The sequence below is a fragment of the Coregonus clupeaformis genome, chromosome 36 (genome assembly GCF_020615455.1).
Source record: "Coregonus clupeaformis isolate EN_2021a chromosome 36, ASM2061545v1, whole genome shotgun sequence".
In the NCBI taxonomy this organism is placed as follows: domain Eukaryota; kingdom Metazoa; phylum Chordata; class Actinopteri; order Salmoniformes; family Salmonidae; genus Coregonus; species Coregonus clupeaformis.
Genome location: NC_059227.1, coordinates 16690620 through 16714256, shown reverse-complemented (window position 1 = coordinate 16714256; position 23637 = coordinate 16690620). Strand labels below are relative to the sequence as shown.

Here is a 23637-nt window from a genome sequence, read left to right as displayed (position 1 = left end):
TCTCTCTCTCTCTGTCTGTCCTAATGACCACTCCACCACAGGCTGGTGTTATTTGGGAGCCAAACATTCTGAGCAACAAATATTGTGTGATAGATAAGATAAATCTCCAACCCTGAGACACAAAAGCAATCATCCTCACCACTGTATCCTCACACTCAAGAGCAGTTAATGATAATATTTTGTCAGCGAATTAATAGGAGATATGGGAACACTACTAGGACACTTTCCCTCTCATCTCTAGGGCTAAGTCATTCTTTTTTTCAGGTATGTGCCAAGTGCCAACCGCTTACTTTATTGAGATGTAAAACTGGGTAGGCTTATGCACAACATGCATAAGCCTACCCACGTCCACGTTCCACCTGTTGACGTGGCTTGCTGCCTACTGGCTTCGGCATTACCGGTACATTGATCTCTAACTTCAGCACCATGGACAGCTCCGTATATTTGTATTATGCATGGCCTACTACCTACATGACATAGGAAATACACTGAAATGTAAATTAAATTAGAATGCTTTTACTAACACTCACCACAGCTGCTTAAATCGCCTTTATAATAGGCTAATGCAACTCTTTGATCGCATTTGCAGACCAAGGCAAGATGAATTCATGACAGTAATTAAGTAGATTGGGAAGCATTCAAAACAGAATTGCCTCTATATAACAATAATCACTCTGATTTTTCTGTAAAATTGGCCTACTGTAGCCTACCTTTTTAACCAACTTGTGCGCTCATGGCCATTCGTGAAATAGTCACATTATGGTCATTTTGAACAGATCACCGCCGCTTGTGTCAAATAATAGTTTTACAAATTCTTCTCAAATTAGCCTATATGATGAAATTCATTGCTTCCATACTACAATAAAAATAACATAAAAAGCTACTGCTTTAAATACAAAGATCAGCTTATTTCAACATATACAAAGGAATCCGTTGACAATGTCTATGTCATATCAATACAATAAAGAGTAAATTATTCCATATCATTGCTGTGTTGTGGCCGGCTGTTTTAAGACTACTTGTTGCAGCAGATGAGGCATTCTTTTTAGCAAACCAATTTCTAATATCCATTTTGACCACGATGAACAAACAAGTTAAGGTAGCCTACTCTTGAACATGACATTCCGAACGATCACGAGGCTGTTTACGTAACGCTCCACCCACTATTCATTTGAATCAGCAAAAAGAGACATGCGCTTCATGATGCATTTATGATAGGTCTAAAACCCTGTCAGTCTTAATTACTTGAGCCATATTTAATTTAACAATAAAAAATAGAGGTAATTGAAACTTTAAATGGGCCAAATATCATATCATATCATAGCATGTTATAGCAACAACAACAAAAACATTAGTCATGCAAAATTTCATTCAACCATGTATTTTATTTACACAGGCAAGGAGGTGGAGCCGGCAGGGGATGTAGCTCAGTTGGTAGAGCATGGCGTTTGCAACGCCAGGGTTGTGTGTTCGATAAAATAATGTATGCGCTAACTGTAAGTCGCTCTGGATAAGAGCGTCTGCTAAATGACTAAAATGTAAATGTAAATGTATGGTAGGGCGAGCATGGCTCCCTAAGGCCCGCCCACAACGCCAGGCCTGCAGTAAAGTAATATATTTAAATATATGCACTATAATTGCATTTGATATTATGTTTATGAAATAGATAAATGAAATATATTTTTTTATATATTTGGGAAATATATGTATAAATAATACAGCCATCTGTATAGTATGTAACATAGAGAAATGCACAAGCGATGGACTTGTAAAGGATGCCAGAAAACATATCAAAGCTATGTGAACATACAGAGTCTTTTAATAACTTTTTTATGCTTTTTTTTGTCTTTTAAAAATGCTGAAATATCAAATGATCCCTCCTGGAAAATGACCTGTGAGACAAAAATAAATAGCTTAAACATCACTGCTACTTCAGCCAGGTGTTGCTGTAAAGTAAAGCTAACTCAATTAATACATTGCGGAAGGATTGTTCAGTGTCAAACCTCAATAGGGTAGAGTGCCTTGGGCAAGTTTCTGCCTTTAAACATCGAATGGCACAGCCATTGGTGCCATGAGTGTTGTGTGCTGGGCAGGGAGCGATCCAGGTCCCTGGTATGGAGGCGTTGTGGTGATCCCACCAGGGTTCAATAGCTTGGGATACCTGCCCGCTAGACCTGCTGTTAGAAGGAAAGGTGTTAGCAGGAGATCATCAGAGAGGGCTATCATTGGCTGGTATAGTCTTGGAGTTAAACCTCATGTAGTCTAAAGCACTATTCACCTGCTTTCATGGAGTAAGGATTCACTCCTTTGGGGAGACTAGAGTTCCCTAGATACATCCCCATCGGGGGAGGAGGTGGAACAGGCTTATTCTGGAAAACATATCAACAAATTTGCAAATGTATTAGTAACATTCTTACAGTTGAAATACAATGGTCATCCACTGCTTTACTGACGTGAATTAAAGTGAATACCTCAGCCTTGGGCATGGGACTTGTGTCAACCCATCAATGTGAATCAAGCCACTGAGAAATAGATGAATCCACTAGAGTGTCTCTATATAGAATATACATAACAGGTTACTTACAGAACTAGGCTTGTCATCTGGTATCGTTGTCATCTGAGGAACCTCTTTCTTTTCACTGAAGAACCAGCTGAGCCAGCCTCCACTGTTTGGTGTTTTCTGTACTGGGGGTGCTGGGGGCTGAGGTTCAGCCGCCAGCCAGCTGCCAGTCTGGCTCTGAGGGTTGGCCTCGGAGTGTTCCGGCTTGGTGATGGTCATTAAAGCAGGATCCGCCACATATCTACTCCGGATATCTGTGACAAGTGGGAGAAGTCAAGCCACTCTGCTCATCACAGTACAGAACAATCACTAGCTGACAGTGTGTCTTGAAATGATACTTTGTTACAACCCAAACACAACCAGACTACAGGCACATGGATTCCTAGAGTTAAATCTGTTTCACGTAGACATTTAGACAACACACTCATAAGATAAGGCTTTTCTTATTACCTTTTCTCCTGGCATAGAAATGTCCACAACGTGGAGCATTCACTCCAGCATCCCAGGATCCCACTATGGGGATGATGGGAGGTGAAGGTGGTCCATGCCATTCCATCTGTTCCATTCCATTGGTTTGTGTTGGGATGATGCCTTGTTGGAATGATTGGTTCTTGTTGGGATCCTCCCTCTGGATGATGCCTGTCGGGAGGATCCCCTCCCTCTGCACAGGGATGATGTTTGTCGGTTGGATCCCCTCCCTTTCAGGTACCACAGGCATGTCATCAAGGAGCTACCCAGTGCAGGTGGAGTATAGGAGTTACAAAGACATTAGAATTACCATTATCATTCCAGCCATCATCATTAATCATCATGATTACACATGACTCATCCTACTCTTGCTGAGACTAATCTACTACCTGAGAGAGGGCACTCTGCAACTCAATAAACTTCCCCTGCATGGAATTCAGCTGCCCCTGCATGTGGTCCATTGACTGCTGCAAGTTGTTCACCTGGTTCTGGGCCCACTGCATCTCATCCTTAGCAGTCATCAGGACGTTTATCAGACTGAGATAAAGAGATTTCACACCATGCCCATTGGACCATCTTTAGGATTCTTTGTCCCCCAATTCCCATTTCTTTAAGAATGCACCTCTGTGCAGATGTTACATTGTGTTACATAGAAAACCCTTACCCTGACATGGGCTCATGGACCAATGGGATCATTGGTATGTCTCCCTGCTCCTGGTTCACTAAAGAAAGAACGCAAGGAAGATTAGAGGACAAAGCCTAGGTTCAGCAATGACACATTCTGCACACCATGACTATTGGACTGTACAAATGAAGTCAATCCTTGCTCCATTGGTAGTCGTTCATAGGGGACTTTTGGGAAAGTTACCAGAATTATGCAACCTTACATCAGCCCAATCAGTGCTTACCTCCAGGAGAGTTATCCATGGTTAGCTTTCTCAGATACAGACAATCCTTGTGAAGTGCACTCCGTCTGGGTCAACAATACAATGATACACAGCCTTCAGGCAACTTTTTGTCTTGTGACTGAATGATGGATCCACAGAACTAGAATGAGATTCAATTTCTATGGATGGAAAAGCAGCGGTATTGCTCAGTGTTATGACATATTATTGAGTCATAATCATGACTACATAACTAATAGTTAATCTAGGTTAACAACGTCATAGCAACCAGAGACTTCTATTGATTGTGACATAATCAATACATAGTTCCATATAATTCCATATCATGTTGAATTGAGATTGAATAAGTAATATGTAGGCTACAATCCTATGAGGATTATTATGTCCAATGATAGAATCATGACACAAGAAACCACAGGGCCTAATGTAACACTAACATTTGCACTGCTGAAAAGTAAAGCCATTCTAAAATCCACTGAAACTCAATACATATAGCTTTTATATATGCACAGAACCATATTTGTTACACTATTTTGTAAGGAAAGAGTATAGTCTGCTTTCAACTCTGTGTTATAGGCCAATGTCTTATAAAAACGTTATCACTAAACAACTAAATAAGTTCCTCTATAAATAGACCTACAATAAGTTACAGTGAGTTGATAGTCATTTGGTTGAATTACAGTATTTTAGGCCCCTCCCAGATTTCGGTTGGTGACCTGGATAATGTTGCTGCTGTGGGATTCATCCTGCTCCTTCTCGTAAGGAACGGGGCCAGCTGACCTCAATACATGTCATTATCATATCACAGTTTCCTGTTGGCAAGAAGCAGCCGTATCACTGTGTGTGTGTCAGTCCTATGTAACACAGCCTAAAGATGTGCCACATGCTAGCCCCCTGGAAGCACGATACAGTCAAGTGCTGCTGCTGCTGTTGACATCCCTGTAGACACCAAAACATCCCCATCCCATCCTGACACACACTTATCACCAACAGATAATGTTCATGCAAACCCTACCTCTTCAAAGATTATCCTAAATAAACCCCACATAGCCACACGCTCCAATCCGTCTCCTGTCATTGAGACCCCCCCCTTACCTTCTGTTTTCATCCACAGACATTATAATGCTCACCTTCTGCTTCTTCTTGATGTTCTTGGCCTTGAACTCATTCTGGAAAACACAAACACATACAGGTCAATCCCAGACATCTACAGTAGTAGAGCAACAACCACAATCAACCATCTGTTGCATAGGTAAGTACATATTGGTAGTGGATGAGGTGAATTACCTATTTTACAAAGTAAAATGGTTTGAGAATTTACAGAATTAACACCATGATCCCCACCTTCACACAAGCAAACACCCACGTACAGCTAATTATAGTGCCTGTGTGATGAGGATGAGGTGTATCTCATATAACGCAGTGGGGGTACTTTGTGCCTCTAATCCTTTGTTATGAATAGTGTCTTAAACAAGCAGTGGCTACTCAGTCCTCCTAGTGTCAGCACCCAGAGTATCCATGGCAACTGCAGACTGGGCCCAGCTCATGGAGATGCAGTCCGTTGCCCAACAGGCAGAAAGATACCTCATGTACACTAAATAGTGTGAATGACAGTGCTCTCCTGTGGGGCGTACCTGCAAGTGCATGGAAGAGAGGCTTTTGATCAACTCTGGTTCAGAAGAGCAAGGCTGATTTATGGAAGATTTTACTCCAGGATCTGAATGAGTTTTCTACATTTGATTGTTATAGTTCACTTGAGAGCATAAAATGCTAACGCAAAGGCCAATGTAGACATCACAAAACAGTGAACAAAACAATTCAGCCATTTTGTAGCCAGCAGCCCCATCTATTGGTGAGATTTGATAATACATAAAAACAAAATCAACCGTTCAATTCTGTTTCGAACCTTTTTCAACCTCCCTGCAACCGTACTGCTATATGCACACGATAAACCCTTTATTCTCAGTTAAACGTTTACAAAAAGACAGACTTGATCTTCTTAAATATAGAAATTAGAGTTTAAAAAGAAAAACACTACATGTGCAACATGAGACTGACCTTTCGCATTATGTATATTCAACTTTAAACTGTAAGCGTAACGCCGGACGTGTAACATTTTACAAGTGGAACAGCAGATATGGTCAACTAGCTTGCTTGATATTTTGATATAGCTTTAAGAGCAAGGTGAGGTTTATTGCGTTTAAAAAGTAATTTTTTTATGGAATAGGAAAACCGAATATATTAGAACAGGGTTCTTCAATTCCGGTCTGTTTTTCATCCTCTCCTTCTAATCAGGGGCTAATTCAGACCTGGGACACCAGGTGAGTGCAATTAACTACCAGGTAGAAATAAAAAAAACAGAAGTGTTTCGGCCCTCCAGGACCGGAATTGAAGAACCCTTTATTAGAACAATGAATGGATAGTAAAAAGTGGAATAGATATTAAGTGTAAATAAATGTAATAAAGCCTATTTTATATGGTAGCCTAAGCATGAAAACCAAAACGCATCACTTTCATATCAATTAGCATTCTACCTTGTAAATGCTCCCTTTCATACCTTCACTATGCACATATCCTTGCCGTTCCTCTATGCAAAGGATTTCAAAGCTATGATAAACCGCAATTCCATGGCATGCATTGGCCGAAGTCTAGATGCAGGAGTGTTGAGAATATACAGGTCAAAATAATGGAAACACCAAAATAAAATGTCTTAATAGCGCGTTGGGCCACCACGAGCCAGAACAGCTTCAATGCACCTTGGCATAGACTCTACACGTGTCTGGAACTCTATTGGAGGGATGCGACACCCTTCTTCCACGAGAAATTCCATCGTTTGGTATTTTGTTGATGGTGGTGGAAAACTCGTCTCAGGCGCCGCTCCAGAATCTCCCATAAGTGTCCAATTGGGTGGAAATCTGGTGACTGAGACGGCCATCGCAAATGGTTTACATAGTTGTCATGCTTATCAAACCATTCAGTGCCTGATTTCAATATACGTTGTATCCCTCATTTACTCAACTGCTTCCATTATTTTGGCAGTTAACTGTAAAATACACTACTGGTCAAAAGTTTTAGAACACCTAATTCAAGGGATTTACTATTTTCTACATTGTAGAATAATGGTGAAGACATCAAAACTATGAAATAACACATATGGAATCATGTAGTAACCAAAAAAGTGTTAAACAAATCAAAATATATTTTATATTTGAGATTCTTCAAATAGCCACCCTTTGCCTTGATGACAGCTTTCCACTCTTGGCATTCTCTCAACCAGCTTCATGAGGTAGTCACCTGGAAAGCATTTTAATTAACAGGTGTGCTTTCTTAAAAGTTAATTAGTGGAATTTCTTTCCTTCTTAATGCGTTTGAGCCAATCAGTTGTGTTGTGACAAGGTATCTATACAGAAGATAGCCCTATTTGGTAAAAGACCAAGTCCATATTATGGCAAGAACAGCTCAAATAAGCAAAGAGAAACGACAGTCCATCATTACTTTAAGACATGAAGGTCAGTCAATATGGAACATTTCAAGAACTTTTAAAGTTTCTTCAAGTGCAGTCGCAAAAACCATCAAGTGCTATGATGCAACTGGCTCTCATGAGGACTGCCACAGGAATGGAAGACCCAGTTACCTCTGCTGTAGAGGATAAGTTCATTAGAGTTGCCAGCCTCAGAAATTGCAGCCCAAATAAATGCTTCACAGAGTTCAAGTAACAGACACATCAACATCAACTGTTCAGAGGAGACTGTGAATCAGGCCTTCATGGCCCATCTGGTTTGGGCTTAGTGGGACTATCATTTGTTTTTCAACAGGACAATGACCCAACACACCTCCAGGCTGTGTAAGGGATATTTTTACCAAGAAGGAGAGTGATGAGTGCTGCATCAGATTACCTGGCCTCCACAAACCCCCGACCTCAACCCAATTGAGCTGGTTTGGGATGAGTCGGACGGCAGAGTGAAGGAAAAGCAGCCAACAAGTGCTCAGCATGTGTGAACTCCTTCAAGACTGTTGGAAAAGCATTCCAGGTGAAGCTGGTTGAGAGAATGCCAAGAGTGGGCAAAGCAGTCATCAAGGCAAAGGGTGGCTATTTGAAGAATCTCAAATATATTTTGATTTGTTTAACACTTTTTTGGTTACTACATGATTCCATACGTGTTATTTCATAATTTTGATGTCTTCACTATTATTCTACAATGTAGAAAATAGTAAAAATTAAGAAAAACCCTTGAATGAGTAGGTGCTCTAAAACTTTTCACAGGTAGTGTACATGTTGGTCTCTGCAGCAAATGAGACCAAATGTTCTTCTCTAAAGATATAAAAAACACTTGTGTGTGTGAAATGTGAACACATACATTCTTACAAAAACTAGATAGATAATTCTGTAATTAACAACTGGAATATGATGAATATTGCATTAAAGTATTCTCCTTATGAACGAGAACATCAGGTGACATTGTAAAACTTGCTTTATTCTAGCAAAAATCCCTGAAGTGAGTACTACTACATTTTTACTACAGTATATTCTGATAAAGGCACTTTTAATACAAAATCCAGCACAAAACAAAACCTACCGCTGATGACAGGGTTGTGCGCAACTAACTATTTGCATAATGTATGATACCTTCCCACCCCTAGGAGGCTCACTACTTTGTGTCTTTGGCAGGCTGCTCACTAAGTTTCTCCTTGTGGTACTTCTGTCCAATCCCATAAGGCACGTGTGCCGCGATAGTACCCAGCTCCTTGGCCCCCTCGATGTGGAACATCTGGTCGTCAAAGAAGATGTGGGGACGGATCTTCTGCAGGAGGGGCCCTTTAGGGGCCCCGGCTAGGAACAGGGCCTCGTCGATCTCCAGGCCCCAGCTCCTGAGGGTCTTGAGGACGCGGGCCCCTGAGCTGGCTGCGCTGCGGGATGTTACTAGGTAGGTACGAATGGGGCAGGTCATACGCTCGTTCTTGGCGTAGAACTTCCTCTGGAGCTTCCCCAGCGCCTCCAGGAAACACTTTAAGGGACCCTGAGTGAATGAGACATAGGGTTAGCATAGTATTATTACATTTTTTATTAAAGAAAATACATCAATGGGTTCCACTTTATTTGGATAGTCCCCTATTATAGATGGTCTTTAAATGCTCAAACTATCAACAGCCACGGTTGATATGCAACAACTTGTTAAGGTCTAGGATTAGGGTAAGTGGGTGTGTTAGTTAAAAAGTTTGTTGATAGTAAGTTGAACATCTATAACCCTCTATAGGGAGACTCCAAATAAAGTGTTACCCAAAGAAAGAACATTTGGAATCATGTCAAAAGCTAACATAAAATAGGAGGCATATACTCTCATGAACACCTGTGCAAGAGGTTTGTTCTCAAACTCCTTCTCATGCTCAAAGAACGTGTCCAGGCCGTGTTGTTTCACGATGATCTCCGACTCGTCAGAGAAGAGGACAGCATCCCCGTCAAAGGCAACTTTCAGCTGTGTGTCGGAAAGCTTGTTCTCCACATCTCCAGATGCAAACATGGTCGCTGCTGCAATGCCTATTTATAAAGACATTATAAAAAAGGGGCTTATACGTGCTCATAAGTCTTAAAAATGCATTACAACGGTATCATATATGTAGGCTATATCATACCTATAAAAAGTGTTACCACAATGTACATCTACAGTTTTTTACTCTGTTACCAATTTAGCATCCATGCTAACCTAAACCAGTTTAATCCCTAGAGGACAAAGGAAAGCAGCATTTTCAACTACCCTCCTCAATGGCCTCCATGACTTTCTCTCCATCCTTGGAGAGGTACAGGTTGGTCAGATAGGCCTTCAGATAGCCAATGGGGCTTTGCCCTCCCGTCATACAGAACCTCTCAATGGTTAAATCTGTCAGGTAGAGTGAAAAACAAAAACGTATCAGAACCCCATACAAATGTGATGGTATCATCAGGCTGGTAGCCAAAGATTGCCACTAACATCCATGCAAAACATGCATACAACCACTAAAAACATATTTGGTCAAAAATACCCATCATTCAATGAAATGCAGCTCACAATAAGCGCGTCTTATAACCATAGAAATATAATTACTCCAATTACTGGTCATTGTATTTCTCTGCTTATAGCACTGTAGTAGGCATGGCTGAGCGTGTCGACCACGAACCGTAGTGGTTGATGCTGTTGATGAGGCGCACTCCGACCTGGGCGTGGTTATTAGTCATCAGGACGATGTCAAACAGCTCTTCGCTGTCGGGGTAGAGCTGCCTCAGCCGTGCGTTCACAGACATCAGAGCCTGCAGGGTGTGCACAAATGCACTGATAAATGCACAGGGGCGGACTGGGACAAGAATTCAGCCCTGGCATTATCCACATCGCTGCGTACACCACCATCCCTCCCACCATCATGATACCACCAACCATTGATGCACCCTTCACCCTGACCCTACACACAGGCAGTAGTGCTGACATAACATTGGCAGTAAAGTACAGCATTTCTCAACCATTTTCTGTACCAGTGATTGGCGAGACATGGTCCTCTTTTTTAACCAGCTCATGTTTAAAACAAATATGTAAAAACACCACTGGAGACAACTCACCACTATAACTGTGCCTCTTCTCTAACCATTTTGTTTGTCTCAGCATCTTCGCTGGTGTCACTCTGTGCTGCTTTTGTTCTGTTCTGTCTGCTTAAACATTCCACGTTATAAAAGCCAAGCTAGCAACTTAGCCTATATTGCTAATTAGTGCCCGTCATTTATATGTTCTCCTGAATCAACACATACCTTCAAATGTTATTGGCCGCATAGACATTTTGCAGATGTTATCGTGGGTGTAGCGAAATGATGTTTCTAGCGCCAACAGTGCAGTAGTGATATTAATAATAGCGAACAATACAAAAAAAACACACAAATCCCCTAAATAAAAATAAAGGAATTTAATATAGAGTTATTAGATAGACGGAATATACATATAAAGAAAACGTCCTCTCACTGTCAACTGCGTTTATTTTCAGCAAACTTAACATGTGTAAATATTTGCATGAACATAACAAGAGTCAACAACTGAGACAAACTGAACAAGTTCCACAGACATGTGACTAGCAGAAATGAAATGTGTCCCTGAAAAAAAGGGGGGTCAAAATCAAAAGTAACAGTCAGTATCTGGTGTGGCCACCAGCTGCATTAAGTACTGCGGTGCATCTCCTCCTCGTGGACTGCACCAGATTTGCCAGTTCTTGCTGTGAGATGTTACCCCACTCTTCCACAAGGCACTTGCAAGTTCCCGGACATTTCTGAGGGGGGATGGCCCTAGCCCTCACCCTCCGATTGATAGATTAATTATTAATGACTAATTATTACACCCTGAAACTGTGTATAATGTGTTAGAAATGTGTGAGTGTAGGACCAGTAAAGGCTATGGCATTGAGCCACTATTTAGCAATGTGAGTAAGAGTTAGGCCAGACAACAAAGACAACTGAGAAACTAAGATAAAGAGGCCTCCCAATTTAGGGAGGGGAGAAACTGTTATGAAAACATGGTGCAGAATATTGTGAGAACGGCAATAACTGAGTAAAGCAGGGAGTAGGATATGTGTGTGTGTGTGTGTGTGTGTGTGTGTATGCATGTGTGTATGCATGTGTGTGTGTGTGTGAACTGAAGGTCAGTAGAGCAGTTTTAGAGTGGAAAACTACAGCCCGCCTACAGAGGGAAGGGATTTCTTTTTGTATGAGTATAAAAGATGGACTCTGAAATTGTGATGGCAGAATTCTCAATGAATAAATATCTCTGACAATGCAGACCGGGACTCTGGCCGTTATTTAAATCCCAAAAGACTTACAACCTTTTGGGAGACGCACAGAGACACTAAAATAGTTTGTTAAATAATTCACATAACACCGATCCAACAGGTCCCAGACGTGCCCAATGGGATTGAGATCTGGGCTCTTCGCTGGCAATGGAAGAACACTGACATTCCTGTCTTGCAGGAAATCACGCACAGAACGAGCAGTATGGCTGGTGGCATTGTCATGCTGGAGGGTCATGTCAGGATGAGCCTGCAGAAAGGGTACCACATGAGGGAGGAGGATGTCTTCCCTGTAACGCACAGCGTTGAGATTGCCTGCAATGACAACAAGCTCAGTCCGATGATGCTGTGACACACCGCCCCAGACCATGACGGACCCTCCACCTCCAAATTGATCCCGCTCCAGAGTACAGGCCTCGGTGTAACGCTCATTTCTTCGACGATAAACGCGAATCCGACCATCACCCCTGGTGAGACAAAACCGCGACTCGTCAGTGAAGAGCACTTTTTGCCAGTCCCGACGGTGGGTTTGTGCCCATAGGCGACGTTGTTGCCGGTGATGTCTGGTGAGGACCTGCCTTACAACAGGCCTACAAGCCCTCAGTCCAGCCTCTCTCAGCCTATTGCGGAAAGTCTGAGCACTGATGGAGGGATTGTGCGTTCCTGGTGTAACTCGGGCAGTTGTTGTTGCCATGCTGTACCTGTCCCGCAGGTGTGATGTTCGGATGTACCAATCCTGTGCAGGTGTTGTTACATGTGGTCTGCCACTGCGAGGACGATCAGCTGTCTGTCCTGTCTCCCTGTAGCGCTGTCTTAGGCGTCTCACAGTACGGACATTGCAATTTATTGCCCTGGCCACATCTGCAGTCCTCATGCCTCCTTGCAGCATGCCTAAGGCACGTTCACGCAGATGAGCAGGTCAGTAGAAAGGCCTCTTTAGTGTCCTAAGTTTTCATAACTGTGACCTTAATTGCCTACCGTCTGTAAGCTGTTAGTGTCTTAACGACCGTTCCACAGGTGCATGTTCATTAATTGTTTATGGTTCATTGAACAAGCATGGGAAACAGTGTTTAAACCCTTTACAATTGAGATCTGTGAAGTTATTTGGATTTTTACAAATTATCTTTGAAAGACAGGGTCCTGAAAAAGGGACATTTCTTTTTTTGCTGAGTTTATATGATGGTGTGTATAGACATAATGGAAAATGTATGAATAGAAAAGGTGTGTACAGCAGTAGTTATATAGGATGAGCCTTGACTAGAATACAGTATACACACAAAGTAGGTAAAACAGTATGTAAATATTATTAAAGTGACCAGTGTTCAATGACTATGTACATAGGGCAGCAGTCTCTAGGTCAGTTACTATTACAGGGCTCCAGGCTAACATTTTCCCCTGGTGTCACTGGTGCTACTAACTTTTACAGTTGTTGGCACCAGCCCCCCAAATTACGAATAATCATTTTATGAAGTCATTCATAGTGCTTTATTAAGAAGTGTAATAAATAGACAGACTAAGTTGTTTCATCTAACACGTACAAGCAGGAATGCATGACTCAATACATTTTGTGCAACCTAACCCAGTGATTGTCATGAATTATGGGATGACAATTAAGACTATAGTTGCTATATTTTACTGTCAAAATAGGACTCCAGAATGTCCAGAATTTTTTTGTTCAATAGAGATAAATCTTTATGTGCACCTCGAATATCATTAGGCTAATTAATTTGGGGTACAACACGAGGAAGTGGAAACTCAAAACACATTAACTAGATCGATAACTCTAAATATAATACCCACTGCTAGTAGCCATGTATTCAACCAACAGTACATTTTATGTCCTAAAAACATGTTGCAGTTGTAGGCTACTACCCATGAGACCTATCGGCCTATACCCTCGCAATGGCCGGTGTGCATTTCGCCGCGCGCCGCTCCATATCTCAAAGCCATATCAAATATCTTGGTTGTAAAACTATTGAGCTGACTATTGAGAAAGCTGAGGCCCTCCACTCTTCAAACGGGACAAAGAGACTAAACTTCCAAAGCGGTGATTTCCCGCAATTGCATTTTGAAATGTTAAACGATTAGACCACATTTCTCTCTCAAGCGCATGGGGGAAGAGGAGAGTGGCTTGCTCATTACAGCAGCAGGTCCCTGTGAAACAGGCACAGGGTCAGGGTGCTCAGTTTCATTACAGGAATCGTGAGGCTAATGCACTTTACTGTTTGTCCAAATCATGGTTTTAGCTGCCCAAAAAAATAGGATGTTTTGAGTGAGATGACAATGTGGAATGTGCTCCAAGTTTATAAGCAGTGACACCCATCCTTTCAGTTTTTTACAATCCATGATGTTGTCTAACTGATGACAGTGTCAGAACAAGTATCTTTGCTGAAGCCCTGTTTCACTTTGAATATGAGTTTGCGTGACCTCAGCCTGAGAAAAACAGGCTGGCCCATCTTGGCAGGGGGGCTGGCCTTGCCCACTGATTAGCTAAAAGGCTCATTATAGATTCGTATAACAGCAATTGTGCAACAATCCACCCAACAGAAATCCACCCAACTATAAAATGTTATTACAAGAGGTCTTCCCTCGAGTTAAACATTTGTCATTCAGCTATTGATTCAAACATGGTCTAATGGTCTTATAATTTTGACTCCTGTGGCTGCATACCATTATAGTAGAAGAACCAGATTAACCTGCCACAATGGCGTCCATGCATAGATGGTAACAGTGGTAAACAACATTGGCTATTGTAATTCTGAGCAAAAACCTATTCTGGATGCATTACACACATTTCAGCTAGGCCTCAAGACAATGCCAATATTGAGTGAGGTTTCTCCTTCACCTACAATAAGGAATTTATATATAGTTGTAAGGCAATCCCAGCCCATTCATAGACACTAATAACCTTTAGTGCCCATTGACAATAGTATCTTCTGGCTGGGGGAGTTGTTAACAGCCCTGATGCTAGCTCTAAACGTTAGCACGGATCGCTTGCGGTACAGCTTTGGAAACAAAGAACGTATATTTCATATCAGCAAGAATTATTATTATTATAAAAATGTTAAGGTTAAATTCCTAAAACACCTTTATAGGGTTAAGACTCCCCCACATGGACATATTTCCATTTTACAGAGCTTGTTTACAGACAACAGACGGAAGACAGAGTCGACTACCCGTGCTAATTAGCTATCTGCGTCTCCGAGGATGCCACAAACGTGTTGTCACTGAAAAATACTGTTGGCTGCAACTGTGTTAAAACATTGTACAGCAGAGGAGGACAGGAAATACCATCCTACTCAGTGAATTTCAGAAATGTTTCAATAGTGTGTTTTTTTTAAAAGTTATCAATTTTAGATACAGTAAATATATTCACGTCACCAAATAACTGATTAAAATACTGTTTTGCATTGAAGGACTACAGTAGCCTCAACAGCACCATGGAGTAGCCGGAGGACAGCCATTTTCCGTCCTCCTCTGGGTACATTGACTTCATTACAAAACCTTGGGGGGCTCATGGTTCTCACTAAGGATGTGACAAATGACTAATTTTAAACATGAAGGAGCAAAAACAGATGTTTAGATTTTTTATTTTTCTTACAAATAAAACAGAAATACCTTATTTACATAAGTATTCAGACCCTTTACTATGAGACTCAAAATTGAGCTCAGGTGCACCCTGTTTCCATTGATCATGTTTCTACAACTTGATTGGAGTCCACCTGTGGTAAATTCAATTGCTTGGACATTATTTGGAAAGGCACACACACCTGTCTATATAAGGTCCCACAGTTGACAGTGCATGTCAGAGTAAAAACCAAGCCATGAGGTCGAAGGAATTGTCCGTAGAGCTCAGAGACAAGATTGTGTCAAAGCACAGATCTGGGGAAGGGTACCAAAATATTTCTGAAGCATTGAAGGTCCCCAAGAACAGTGGCCTCCATCATTCTTAAAAATGGAAGAAGTTTGGAACCCCCAAGACACTTCCTAGAGCTGGCCGCCCGGCCAAACTGAGCAATCGGGGGAGAACGGCCTTGGTCAGGTAGGTGACCAAGAACCCAATGGTTCTGACAGAGCTCCAGAGTTCCTCTGTGGAAATGGGAGAACCTTCCAGAAGGACAACCATCTCTGCAGCACTCCACCAATCAGGCCTTTATGGTAGAGCGGCCAGACGGAAGTCACTACTTAGTAAAAAGCACGACAGCCCGCTTGGAGTTTGCCAAAAGGCACCTAATGGACTGTCAGACCATCAGAAGCACGATTCTCTGGTCTGATGAAACCAAGATTAAACTCTTTGGCCTGAATGCCAAGCATCATGTCTGGAGGAAACCTGGCACCATCCCTATGGTGAAGCATGGTGTGGCAGCATCATGCTGTGGGGATGTTTTTCAGCGGCAGGGAGACTACTCAGGATTGAGGGAAAGATGAACTGAGAAAAGTACAGAGAGATCCTTGATGAAAACCTGCTCCAGAACGCTCAGGACCTCAGACTGGGGCAAAGGTTCACCTTCCAACAGGACAACGACCCTAAGCACACAGCCAAGACAATGCAGGAATTGCTTCGGGACAAGTCTCTGAGTGTCCTAGAGTGGCCCAGCCAGAGCACGGACTTGAACCCGATCGAACATCTCTGGAAAGACTTGAAAGTAGCTGTGTAGCGTCGCTCCCCATCCAACCTGACAGAGCTTGAGAGGATCTGCAGAGAAGGACGGGAGAAACTACCCAAATACAGGTGTGCCAAGCTTGTAGTGTCACACCCAAGAAGACTTGAGGATGTAATCGCTGCCAAAGGCGCTTCAACAAAGTACTGAGTAAAGGGTCTGAATACTTATGTAAATGTTAGTTAAATTTTTTTAGCAAACATTTCTAAAAACCTTTTTCTTTCATTATAGTGTAGTGTGTAAATTGATGAGGAACAAAACCAAATGTAATCTATTTTAGAATAAGGCTGTAACATTAAAAAATGTGGAAAAAGTGAAGGGGTCTGAATACTTTCCGAATGCATTGTATATCTACCGCAGTCATATACCCTTGAATGCACCTCGGCTACAGCATGTTTGTTTGTCTGTAAGGGTACTTTTTAAAAACCGAATTGCTACTGAACAGGCATTTTACATGTCTGTAAAGGAATGCCGCTTAACATCCATCACTAGGCGACCAGAATTGTCAATCAAATAAACTTGAGCTGCCTGCGCGCAGACCACTCTCCCCAAACAAAATCTAAATACTGTGACATTTTAGTAGAAAGAAAACATCTTCCACTAGGAATGAACTCCTAAAATTCAGTAATTTTGGAACGAGGAGACTGATTAGTTGCCATACTTCCGAAAACAAACACTTGCATCTTTCATAGCGAGCTACCAAGGGTTGGAGAGAGAGGGGAGGGGCACAGTATAGGTAGGTCGGCCACCAGGTAGACGGAGTCAGAACCATGCACTAGGCCTATCTATCGGCAATCAAGTTGTATCTGGCAACTTCAGTAAAGAAGGGCATATCATCAATCAATAGACTAGGATATTCTACACGCAAAAGACTGAAGACACACACATCATTAGCAAAGAGAAAGAGCAGGCCAGCCAGCTGCAATGTGATTTTAAAAAATGATTTTTCTTAATGTTAAAGGATCCTATTTTTTTGGTTTAAACATTTTAACGTTCACACCCCTAGTTCCCACCCCCTCTCATAGACTTATACAGTAATTATGACGACTTTCGGAGGACGTCCTCCAACCTATCAGAGCTCTTGCAGTATGAACTAACATCTTGTCCATCCAATCAAAGAATCAGATAATTAATCTAGTACTGAAAGCATAAGCTACAGCTAGCTATTACTGCAGTGCATAAAGTGTGGTGGGTAGTTGACTCAATAGTTGAACAGTTTAACAAATTAATTTCTTCAAAAATTAAGGAAACGCAACAGAGAGCTAGCTATATTTCATTGTATTTTTTTCCTTCCGAGTTTACCCTTCACTTAGTTAGCTAATGCAGCTAATTCAACCTACTCAACAACCTGCCTCAGAGAGGAATGCTATTTATGCTAGCTAGCTGGCTAAGCCTATCCAACACTGCAAAACTTCCAAGTGGGCGGCAGGTAGCTTAGTGGCTAAGAGCGTTGTGCCAGTAATCGAAAGGTCGCTGGTTCTAATCCCCGAGCCGACTAGGTGAAAAATCTGCCGATGTGCCCTTGAGCAAGGCACTTAACCCTAAATGCTTATGTAAGTCGCTCTGGATAAGAGCGTCTGCTAAATGACGTAAATGTAAATGTAAGGTAAGCTTTCAGTTGTATTCATTTATTGTCACCGGGGCCGCCGTTGTAACTGCTAAACTGCTTGCTGTACTGCGTGATTGTACACATGGATTGTATTGTGGGTTTACTAATGCGTTAGTTTTAGTTTGTTGACTATAACGTTAATATGGTAACGATGTAGGCTGTGTAGCGGATATGAAGGTTTGACTTGGAGGTTTTTGCACCTGGTCACAGACAACTGTTGTGCACCAAATTCGAGTATCATGTAGTAGCCTAAACCTATCGATGTTACATTGAGCTGGGTGAATGGAATATGAATGACAGTCATCCAATATGCTTGCTGTAATATAAATAAGGCCATGCTCATAAAAAATAAAACAGTCGTCCTTCCTAATCTTGAAAGGCACTAACCGCCACTGGTGTACAGTAAGTGTATATTTTGCATTTGTGAAATTATTTTGATGTGATATGAAAGTAGAGGACTTTGTTTCTAGAACCTCACTGCAATTGAGAATCGATTTGCGTTTAAATTAAGTATTTGGCTGTTTTTGCTGCCAGAGCCAATTTGCCTATAAATAGAAAAATGTAAGGTCCTTGGACTATAACGAGTAATGTTAGGCTCCTTTAGTCCATTATTGGGCTACCCCACCTTTACAGAAAATATTGCAGTTAGAGTGCAGTATAACTGCAGTACACTGTACTTAGAATGCAGTATAACTGCAGGATGCTGCAAATACTGCGTCCAAAATAACTTTTTTTACTGCAGTCATTTTGCAGTGTAACTGCAGTTCTGCAATCACTGCGTCCAAAACACCACAGTCGACTGCAGTTACTGCAATCTTTCTTTTGTAAAGGCACACTCTGCCTCTTCCACGCACAGACATGCAGGTAGGCCATATCCTTCAATCCCTCTCTGAATTAACCTACCTTCACTAGAGGAAACGCCACCCCTGGCATGAGCGGCTCATTGTCGTGCTCCTGTTGATAGGCCACATACGTCTCGACCCCGTCTTCTTTGTAGATCTTACTCTCTGCAACCATGTTGAACAGGGTGCGAGAGGAGACGGCGATAGTAACGGCATACTGGGGTTTGGGCTATTTGGAAAACAAGAATAGTAAAGAAAAAATGACGATACAAGATTAGCAACAATAGGCTAATATACCCGTATTGCCACTTATTTTATCTGCAAAAGACAAACAAGAAATGCGAATGTATCACTTACGGGTCTAGGTTTCTTTGTTTTTAAACTGTCAAAAAAGGCTTTTGCTGCTGCCCAGTCCTTTTCCTCGCCAGCCTCCGTGGCTGTTGGATCGGTAGTTTTGATTTCACTCATATTTGGCCAGGAATGGAAACGTTTTAAGCCTGATAGTTCCGTAACAGTGATCCCCGATGTAGATGAGCAGACCAAGCGACTACAGGAAAGTTTGCGGAAATGTTTGCGAGATGGTGACAATGTGTGTGTCTTTTTACCCATGATGCTCAATCACAGGAGGTCGGTGGCATCTTAATTGGGGAGGACGGGCTCATGGTAATAGCTGGAGCAGAGTCGGTGGAATGGTATCGAATACATAAAACCAGGGCCGGCTATAGCCTTTTAGCCCATCTCGTGGCAAAACATTTTAGTGGCCCTCCTCTTGATGGTGGAGAGAAAATGTTAAAGCTGCAATATGTAACTTTTTGGGCAATCTTACCAAATTCACATTGAAATGTGTGTTATAGATCTGTCATTCTCATTGAAAGCAAGTCTAAGAAGCGGTAGATCTGTTCTATGTTCTATTTCTATGCTTCCCGTTCTTAAGTTTAGTTGTTGCATCTTTTACTTTCAGTTTTGTACACCAGCTTCAAACACCTGAAAATACAATATTTTTGGTTATGGAAAATATATTTCAGAGCGGTTTAGATGGTACAATGATTATCTACACTATACTTGCTTGTTTTGTCTCATAAACTGAAATTAAGCGAACTATTAGAATTTTAGCAACCAGGAAATGGTGGACCGATTTATGCATAGTGCATATTTAAGTTTTAAAGCAAGTTTTCTGCAATTCTACACATTTTGTAATGACCTATGACATGTTAATATGATTTCTGAGTGAGAATGACTAACAAAACCAATGGGGGCCCCCTGGAGGTCAGGGCCAATGGGCACGTGCCCTGCTTGCCTGGTCGGTATTCAGCCAAGATTACTACAAATGTAGATAACTGTCTAGACTAACTACCCATCCAAACATTGTTAGCTGACATGGCTAATTGAGTGACTGTCAGTGACTGACATAACGAGAAAAACTGCTGAATCACAACCAAATTTCGAAATTGCACCTTGTGTATTCTAACATTCTTACTCTTAATAGTATGGGTTTTTTTTAGGGCTGGGGGTCCAAAGTGACTGCTCATGTGGCTTTTGCCTGGAACTGTCCCTGCATAAAACACATGGTTTCCATGCATTTGATGCCATTCTATTTACTCTGTTCAAGTGTGACTAAAACTAGCCTGTTACTAAAACTAGCCTGTCACTAAAACCAATACTATCGCCACCTACTGGCCGTCGTTAATCCCTACCACATACATGTGAACTCCTCCTTTTGTTTCCTAGATTCCTTTCCTCCTTTCCTCACTCCCTTTCCTCCTTTCCTCCTTTCCTAGCTTCCTTTCCTTCCCTCCTTTCTAACTTCATTTCCTTACCTCTCTACTGGCCCTAGTTAATCCCTACCACATTCATGTGAACTCTTCCTTTTCTTTCCTAGATTATTTTCCTTCTTTCCATGCTCCCTTTCCTTTCCTTCTTTCCTAGCTTCCTTTCCTTCTTTCCTAGTTTCCTTTCCTCCTTTCCTAACTTCCTGTCCTTCTTCCTTTCCTTTCCTCTCTACTGGCCGTGGTTAATCACTACCACATAAATGTGGACTCCTCCTTTTCTTTCCTAGATTCCTTTCATCCTTCCCTCTCTCCCCTTTCTTTTCATCCTTTCCTAGCTTCCTTTCCTCCTTTCCTAGCTTCGTTTCCTTCCCTCCCTCCATTTTCTCTCCTCCTTCCTTATCTCATTTTCCTTATATCCTTACCTTTCCTAGTTACTTTTCTCCTTTCTTAGCTCCCTTTTCCTAACTTTTTTTCCTTTCCTCCTTTTCTTTCCTAGATTCCTTTCCCCCTTTCCTCGATCCCTTTAATTTCCTCCTTTCCTAGCTCCCTTTCCTTATCTCCTTACCTTTCCTATCTCCCTTTCCTTGCTTCCTTTCCTTCTTCCTTTTCTTTCCTCCTTTTTTTCCTAGATTCCTTTCCTCGCTCCCTTTCCTTTCCTCCTTTCCTAGCTCCGTTTCTTTTTCTCCTTTCTTAGCTTCCTTTTCTTCCCTAGCTTTCCTCTCCTCCTTCCCTATCTCCCTTTCCTTATCCTTTCCTTTCATAGCTTCCTTTCCTCCTTTCCTAGCTTCCTTACCTTCCTTACCTCCCTTTCCTCGCCTCCTTCCCTATCTCCCTTTCTTTATCTCCTTTCCTAGCTCCCTTTCCTTATTTATAAAATTTCCTCATTTTCTTTCATAGATTCCTTTCTTCCTTTCCTTGCTCCCTTTCCCCTCCTCCTTTCCTAACTCCTTTATTTTCCTCCTTTCCTAGCTTCCTTTCCTTTCCTCCTTTCCTAGGATTAACCATGGCCAGTAGAGAGGAAATGAAAGGAAGAAGGAAAGGCAGGAATTTAGGAAAGGGAGCTAGTAAAGGAGGAAAGGAGCTAGGAAAGGAAATGAGATAAGGAAAGAGAGATATGGAAGGAGGAGAGGAAAGGGAGGTAGGGAAGGAAGCTAGGAAAGGAGAAAAATAAATGGAGTTAGGAAAGGAAAATGAGCGTGGAAAGAAGGAAAGGAATCTAGGAAAGAAAAGGAGTAAAGGAAAGGAAGGTAGAAAAGGGAGCTAGGAAAGGAAGAAAGGCGCTATGAAAGGAGACAAGGAAAGGGAGATATGGAAGTTAAGAAAGGAGCAAAGGAAGCTAGGAAAGGAGGAAAAGAAAGGGAGCTAGGAAAGTAGGAAAGGAACCTAGTAAAGAAAAGGAGGAGTTCACATTTATGTGGTAGGGATTAAAGGGATAAATATTCGGGATCCCTTTAACCACGGCCAGTAGAGAGGAAAGGAAATTAGGAAAGGAGGAAAGGAAGCTAGGAAAGAAGGAAAGGAAAGGGAGCGAGGAAAGGTGGAAAGGAATCTAGAAAATAAAAGGAAGAGTTCGTAGGGGTTAACCACTGCCAGTAGAGAGGGAAAAAAATGAAGCTAGCAAAGGAGGAAAGGGAGTGAGGAAAGGAATCTAGGAAAGAAAAGGAGTTCACATATATGTGGTAGGGATTAATGGCAGCCAGTAGATGGCTATAGTATTGGTTTTAGTTACAGGCTGCTGTGGGGCTGCAGCTGGATGCATCTCATGATGCTCGCTCTGTGTCATTCTGAAAAAAAAAAAGGAAAAAAAAATGTTCTCATGGTACACTTTCATTTTAAGCACATTATCTGGATACTTTTTCCATAAAGTCAAAGCCCGCCATATAGTTACTGTTTATCTGGGCGTTATTACCAATTAATTGTAATCAAGTTGATACCAGCACAAAAACACAGAACATGCAATAATGGAAAAACGGATTAATATTGATAACTACACAATTTCCATTAGATTTATGAAACTATACTGAACAAAAATATAAACGCAACATGCAACAATATCAAAGATTTTACTGAGTTACAGTTCATATAAGGAAATCAGTCAATTGAAATAAATAAATGAGGCCCTAATCTGTGGATTGAGCATGACTGGGCAGGGGTCAGCCACGGGTGGGCCTGGGAGGGCATAGGCCCATCTACTTGGCAGCCAGGCCTACCCACTGGGGTGCCAGGCCCAGCCAATCAGAATGAGTTTTTCCCCACAAAAGGGCTTTATTACAGACAGAAATACCCCCCCATCCCCCTTCAGACGATCCCACAGGTGAAGAAGCCAGATGTGGAGGTCCTGGGCTGGCGTGGTTAAACGTGGTCTGCAGTTGTGAGGCCGGTTGGAGGTATTGCCAAATTCTCGAAAACAACGTTGGAGGCAGTTTATGGTAGAGAAATTAACATTCAATTCTCTGGCAACAGCTCTGGTGGACATTCCTGCAGTCAGCATGCCTATTGCACGCTCCCTCAAAACTTGAGACATCTGTGGCATTGTGTTGTGTGACAAAACTGCACATTTTAAAGTGCACCTGTGCAGTGATCATGCTGTTTAATCAGCTTCTTGATATGCCACACCTGTCAGGTGGATGGATTATCTTGGCAAAGGAGAAATGCTCACTAACAGGGATGTAAGCATCTCCCAAAATTTGAGAGAAATGAGCTTTTAGTGTGTATGGAACATTTCTGGGATCGGTTATTTCAGCTCAGGAAACATGGGACCAACACTTTACATTTTGCGTTTATAATTTTGTTCAGTGTATAAATATGACAAATATTTTTACTTAATGACAGTATGCATTACATAAAATAGCCTATTTGATACACACATAATGCATTAATGTTGACCTATACACTTTTTTATACATAATCCATCATGCAAATGAACAATTATTAAACTATTCATTGCAAATAACCTACTAGTTCTCATCGCACAGTAACCTACTAGTTCTCTACAGTCAGTGTGCGGTGTCGATGAACAGCGTCAAACA

General features: G+C 41.8%; 2 protein-coding genes across 2 annotated transcripts; both read right to left on the bottom strand.

Annotated features, from left to right (window-relative positions):
- Window positions 1-1801: 1801 nt before the first annotated feature.
- LOC121552635 lies at window positions 1802-4362 on the bottom strand. The gene is made up of 8 exons (XM_045211196.1): window positions 3937-4362; window positions 3693-3750; window positions 3418-3565; window positions 3011-3290; window positions 2585-2814; window positions 2279-2369; window positions 2004-2177; window positions 1802-1892 (listed from the first exon to the last, which is right to left on the bottom strand). Exons 1-7 carry the CDS (start codon window positions 3953-3955, stop codon window positions 2041-2043), a joined length of 963 nt encoding a protein of 320 aa, XP_045067131.1. The 5' UTR covers window positions 3956-4362; the 3' UTR covers window positions 1802-1892; window positions 2004-2040.
- A 4054-nt stretch (window positions 4363-8416) lies between these two features.
- On the bottom strand, window positions 8417-19455 carry LOC121552636 (cytosolic 5'-nucleotidase 1A). The gene is made up of 6 exons (XM_045211195.1): window positions 19197-19455; window positions 18901-19068; window positions 10087-10216; window positions 9687-9809; window positions 9282-9469; window positions 8417-8951 (listed from the first exon to the last, which is right to left on the bottom strand). The coding sequence occupies exons 1-6, from the start codon at window positions 19446-19448 to the stop codon at window positions 8583-8585; spliced, it is 1230 nt and encodes a 409-aa protein (XP_045067130.1). The 5' UTR covers window positions 19449-19455; the 3' UTR covers window positions 8417-8582.
- Between the last annotated feature and the right edge of the window lie 4182 nt (window positions 19456-23637).

What these genes read in the sequence shown, in the direction of transcription:
- LOC121552635 (XM_045211196.1), bottom strand. An exon ending in TGCAGAGTGCCCTCTCTCAG is followed by an intron (nt 3,291 to 3,417) that starts GTAGTAGATTAG and finishes TGCACTGGGTAG; the next exon opens with CTCCTTGATGACATGCCTGT. An exon ending in TCCTTACTCCATGAAAGCAG is followed by an intron (nt 2,178 to 2,278) that starts GTGAATAGTGCT and finishes TCCTTCTAACAG; the next exon opens with CAGGTCTAGCGGGCAGGTAT.
- LOC121552636 (XM_045211195.1), bottom strand. Translation starts at nt 19,448, where the DNA reads ATGGGTAAAAAGACACACACATTGTCACCATCTCGCAAACATTTCCGC. An exon ending in CAACAGCATCAACCACTACG is followed by an intron (nt 9,810 to 10,086) that starts GTTCGTGGTCGA and finishes TCTACCTGACAG; the next exon opens with ATTTAACCATTGAGAGGTTC. An exon ending in CATGGAGGCCATTGAGGAGG is followed by an intron (nt 9,470 to 9,686) that starts GTAGTTGAAAAT and finishes CTTTATAAATAG; the next exon opens with GCATTGCAGCAGCGACCATG.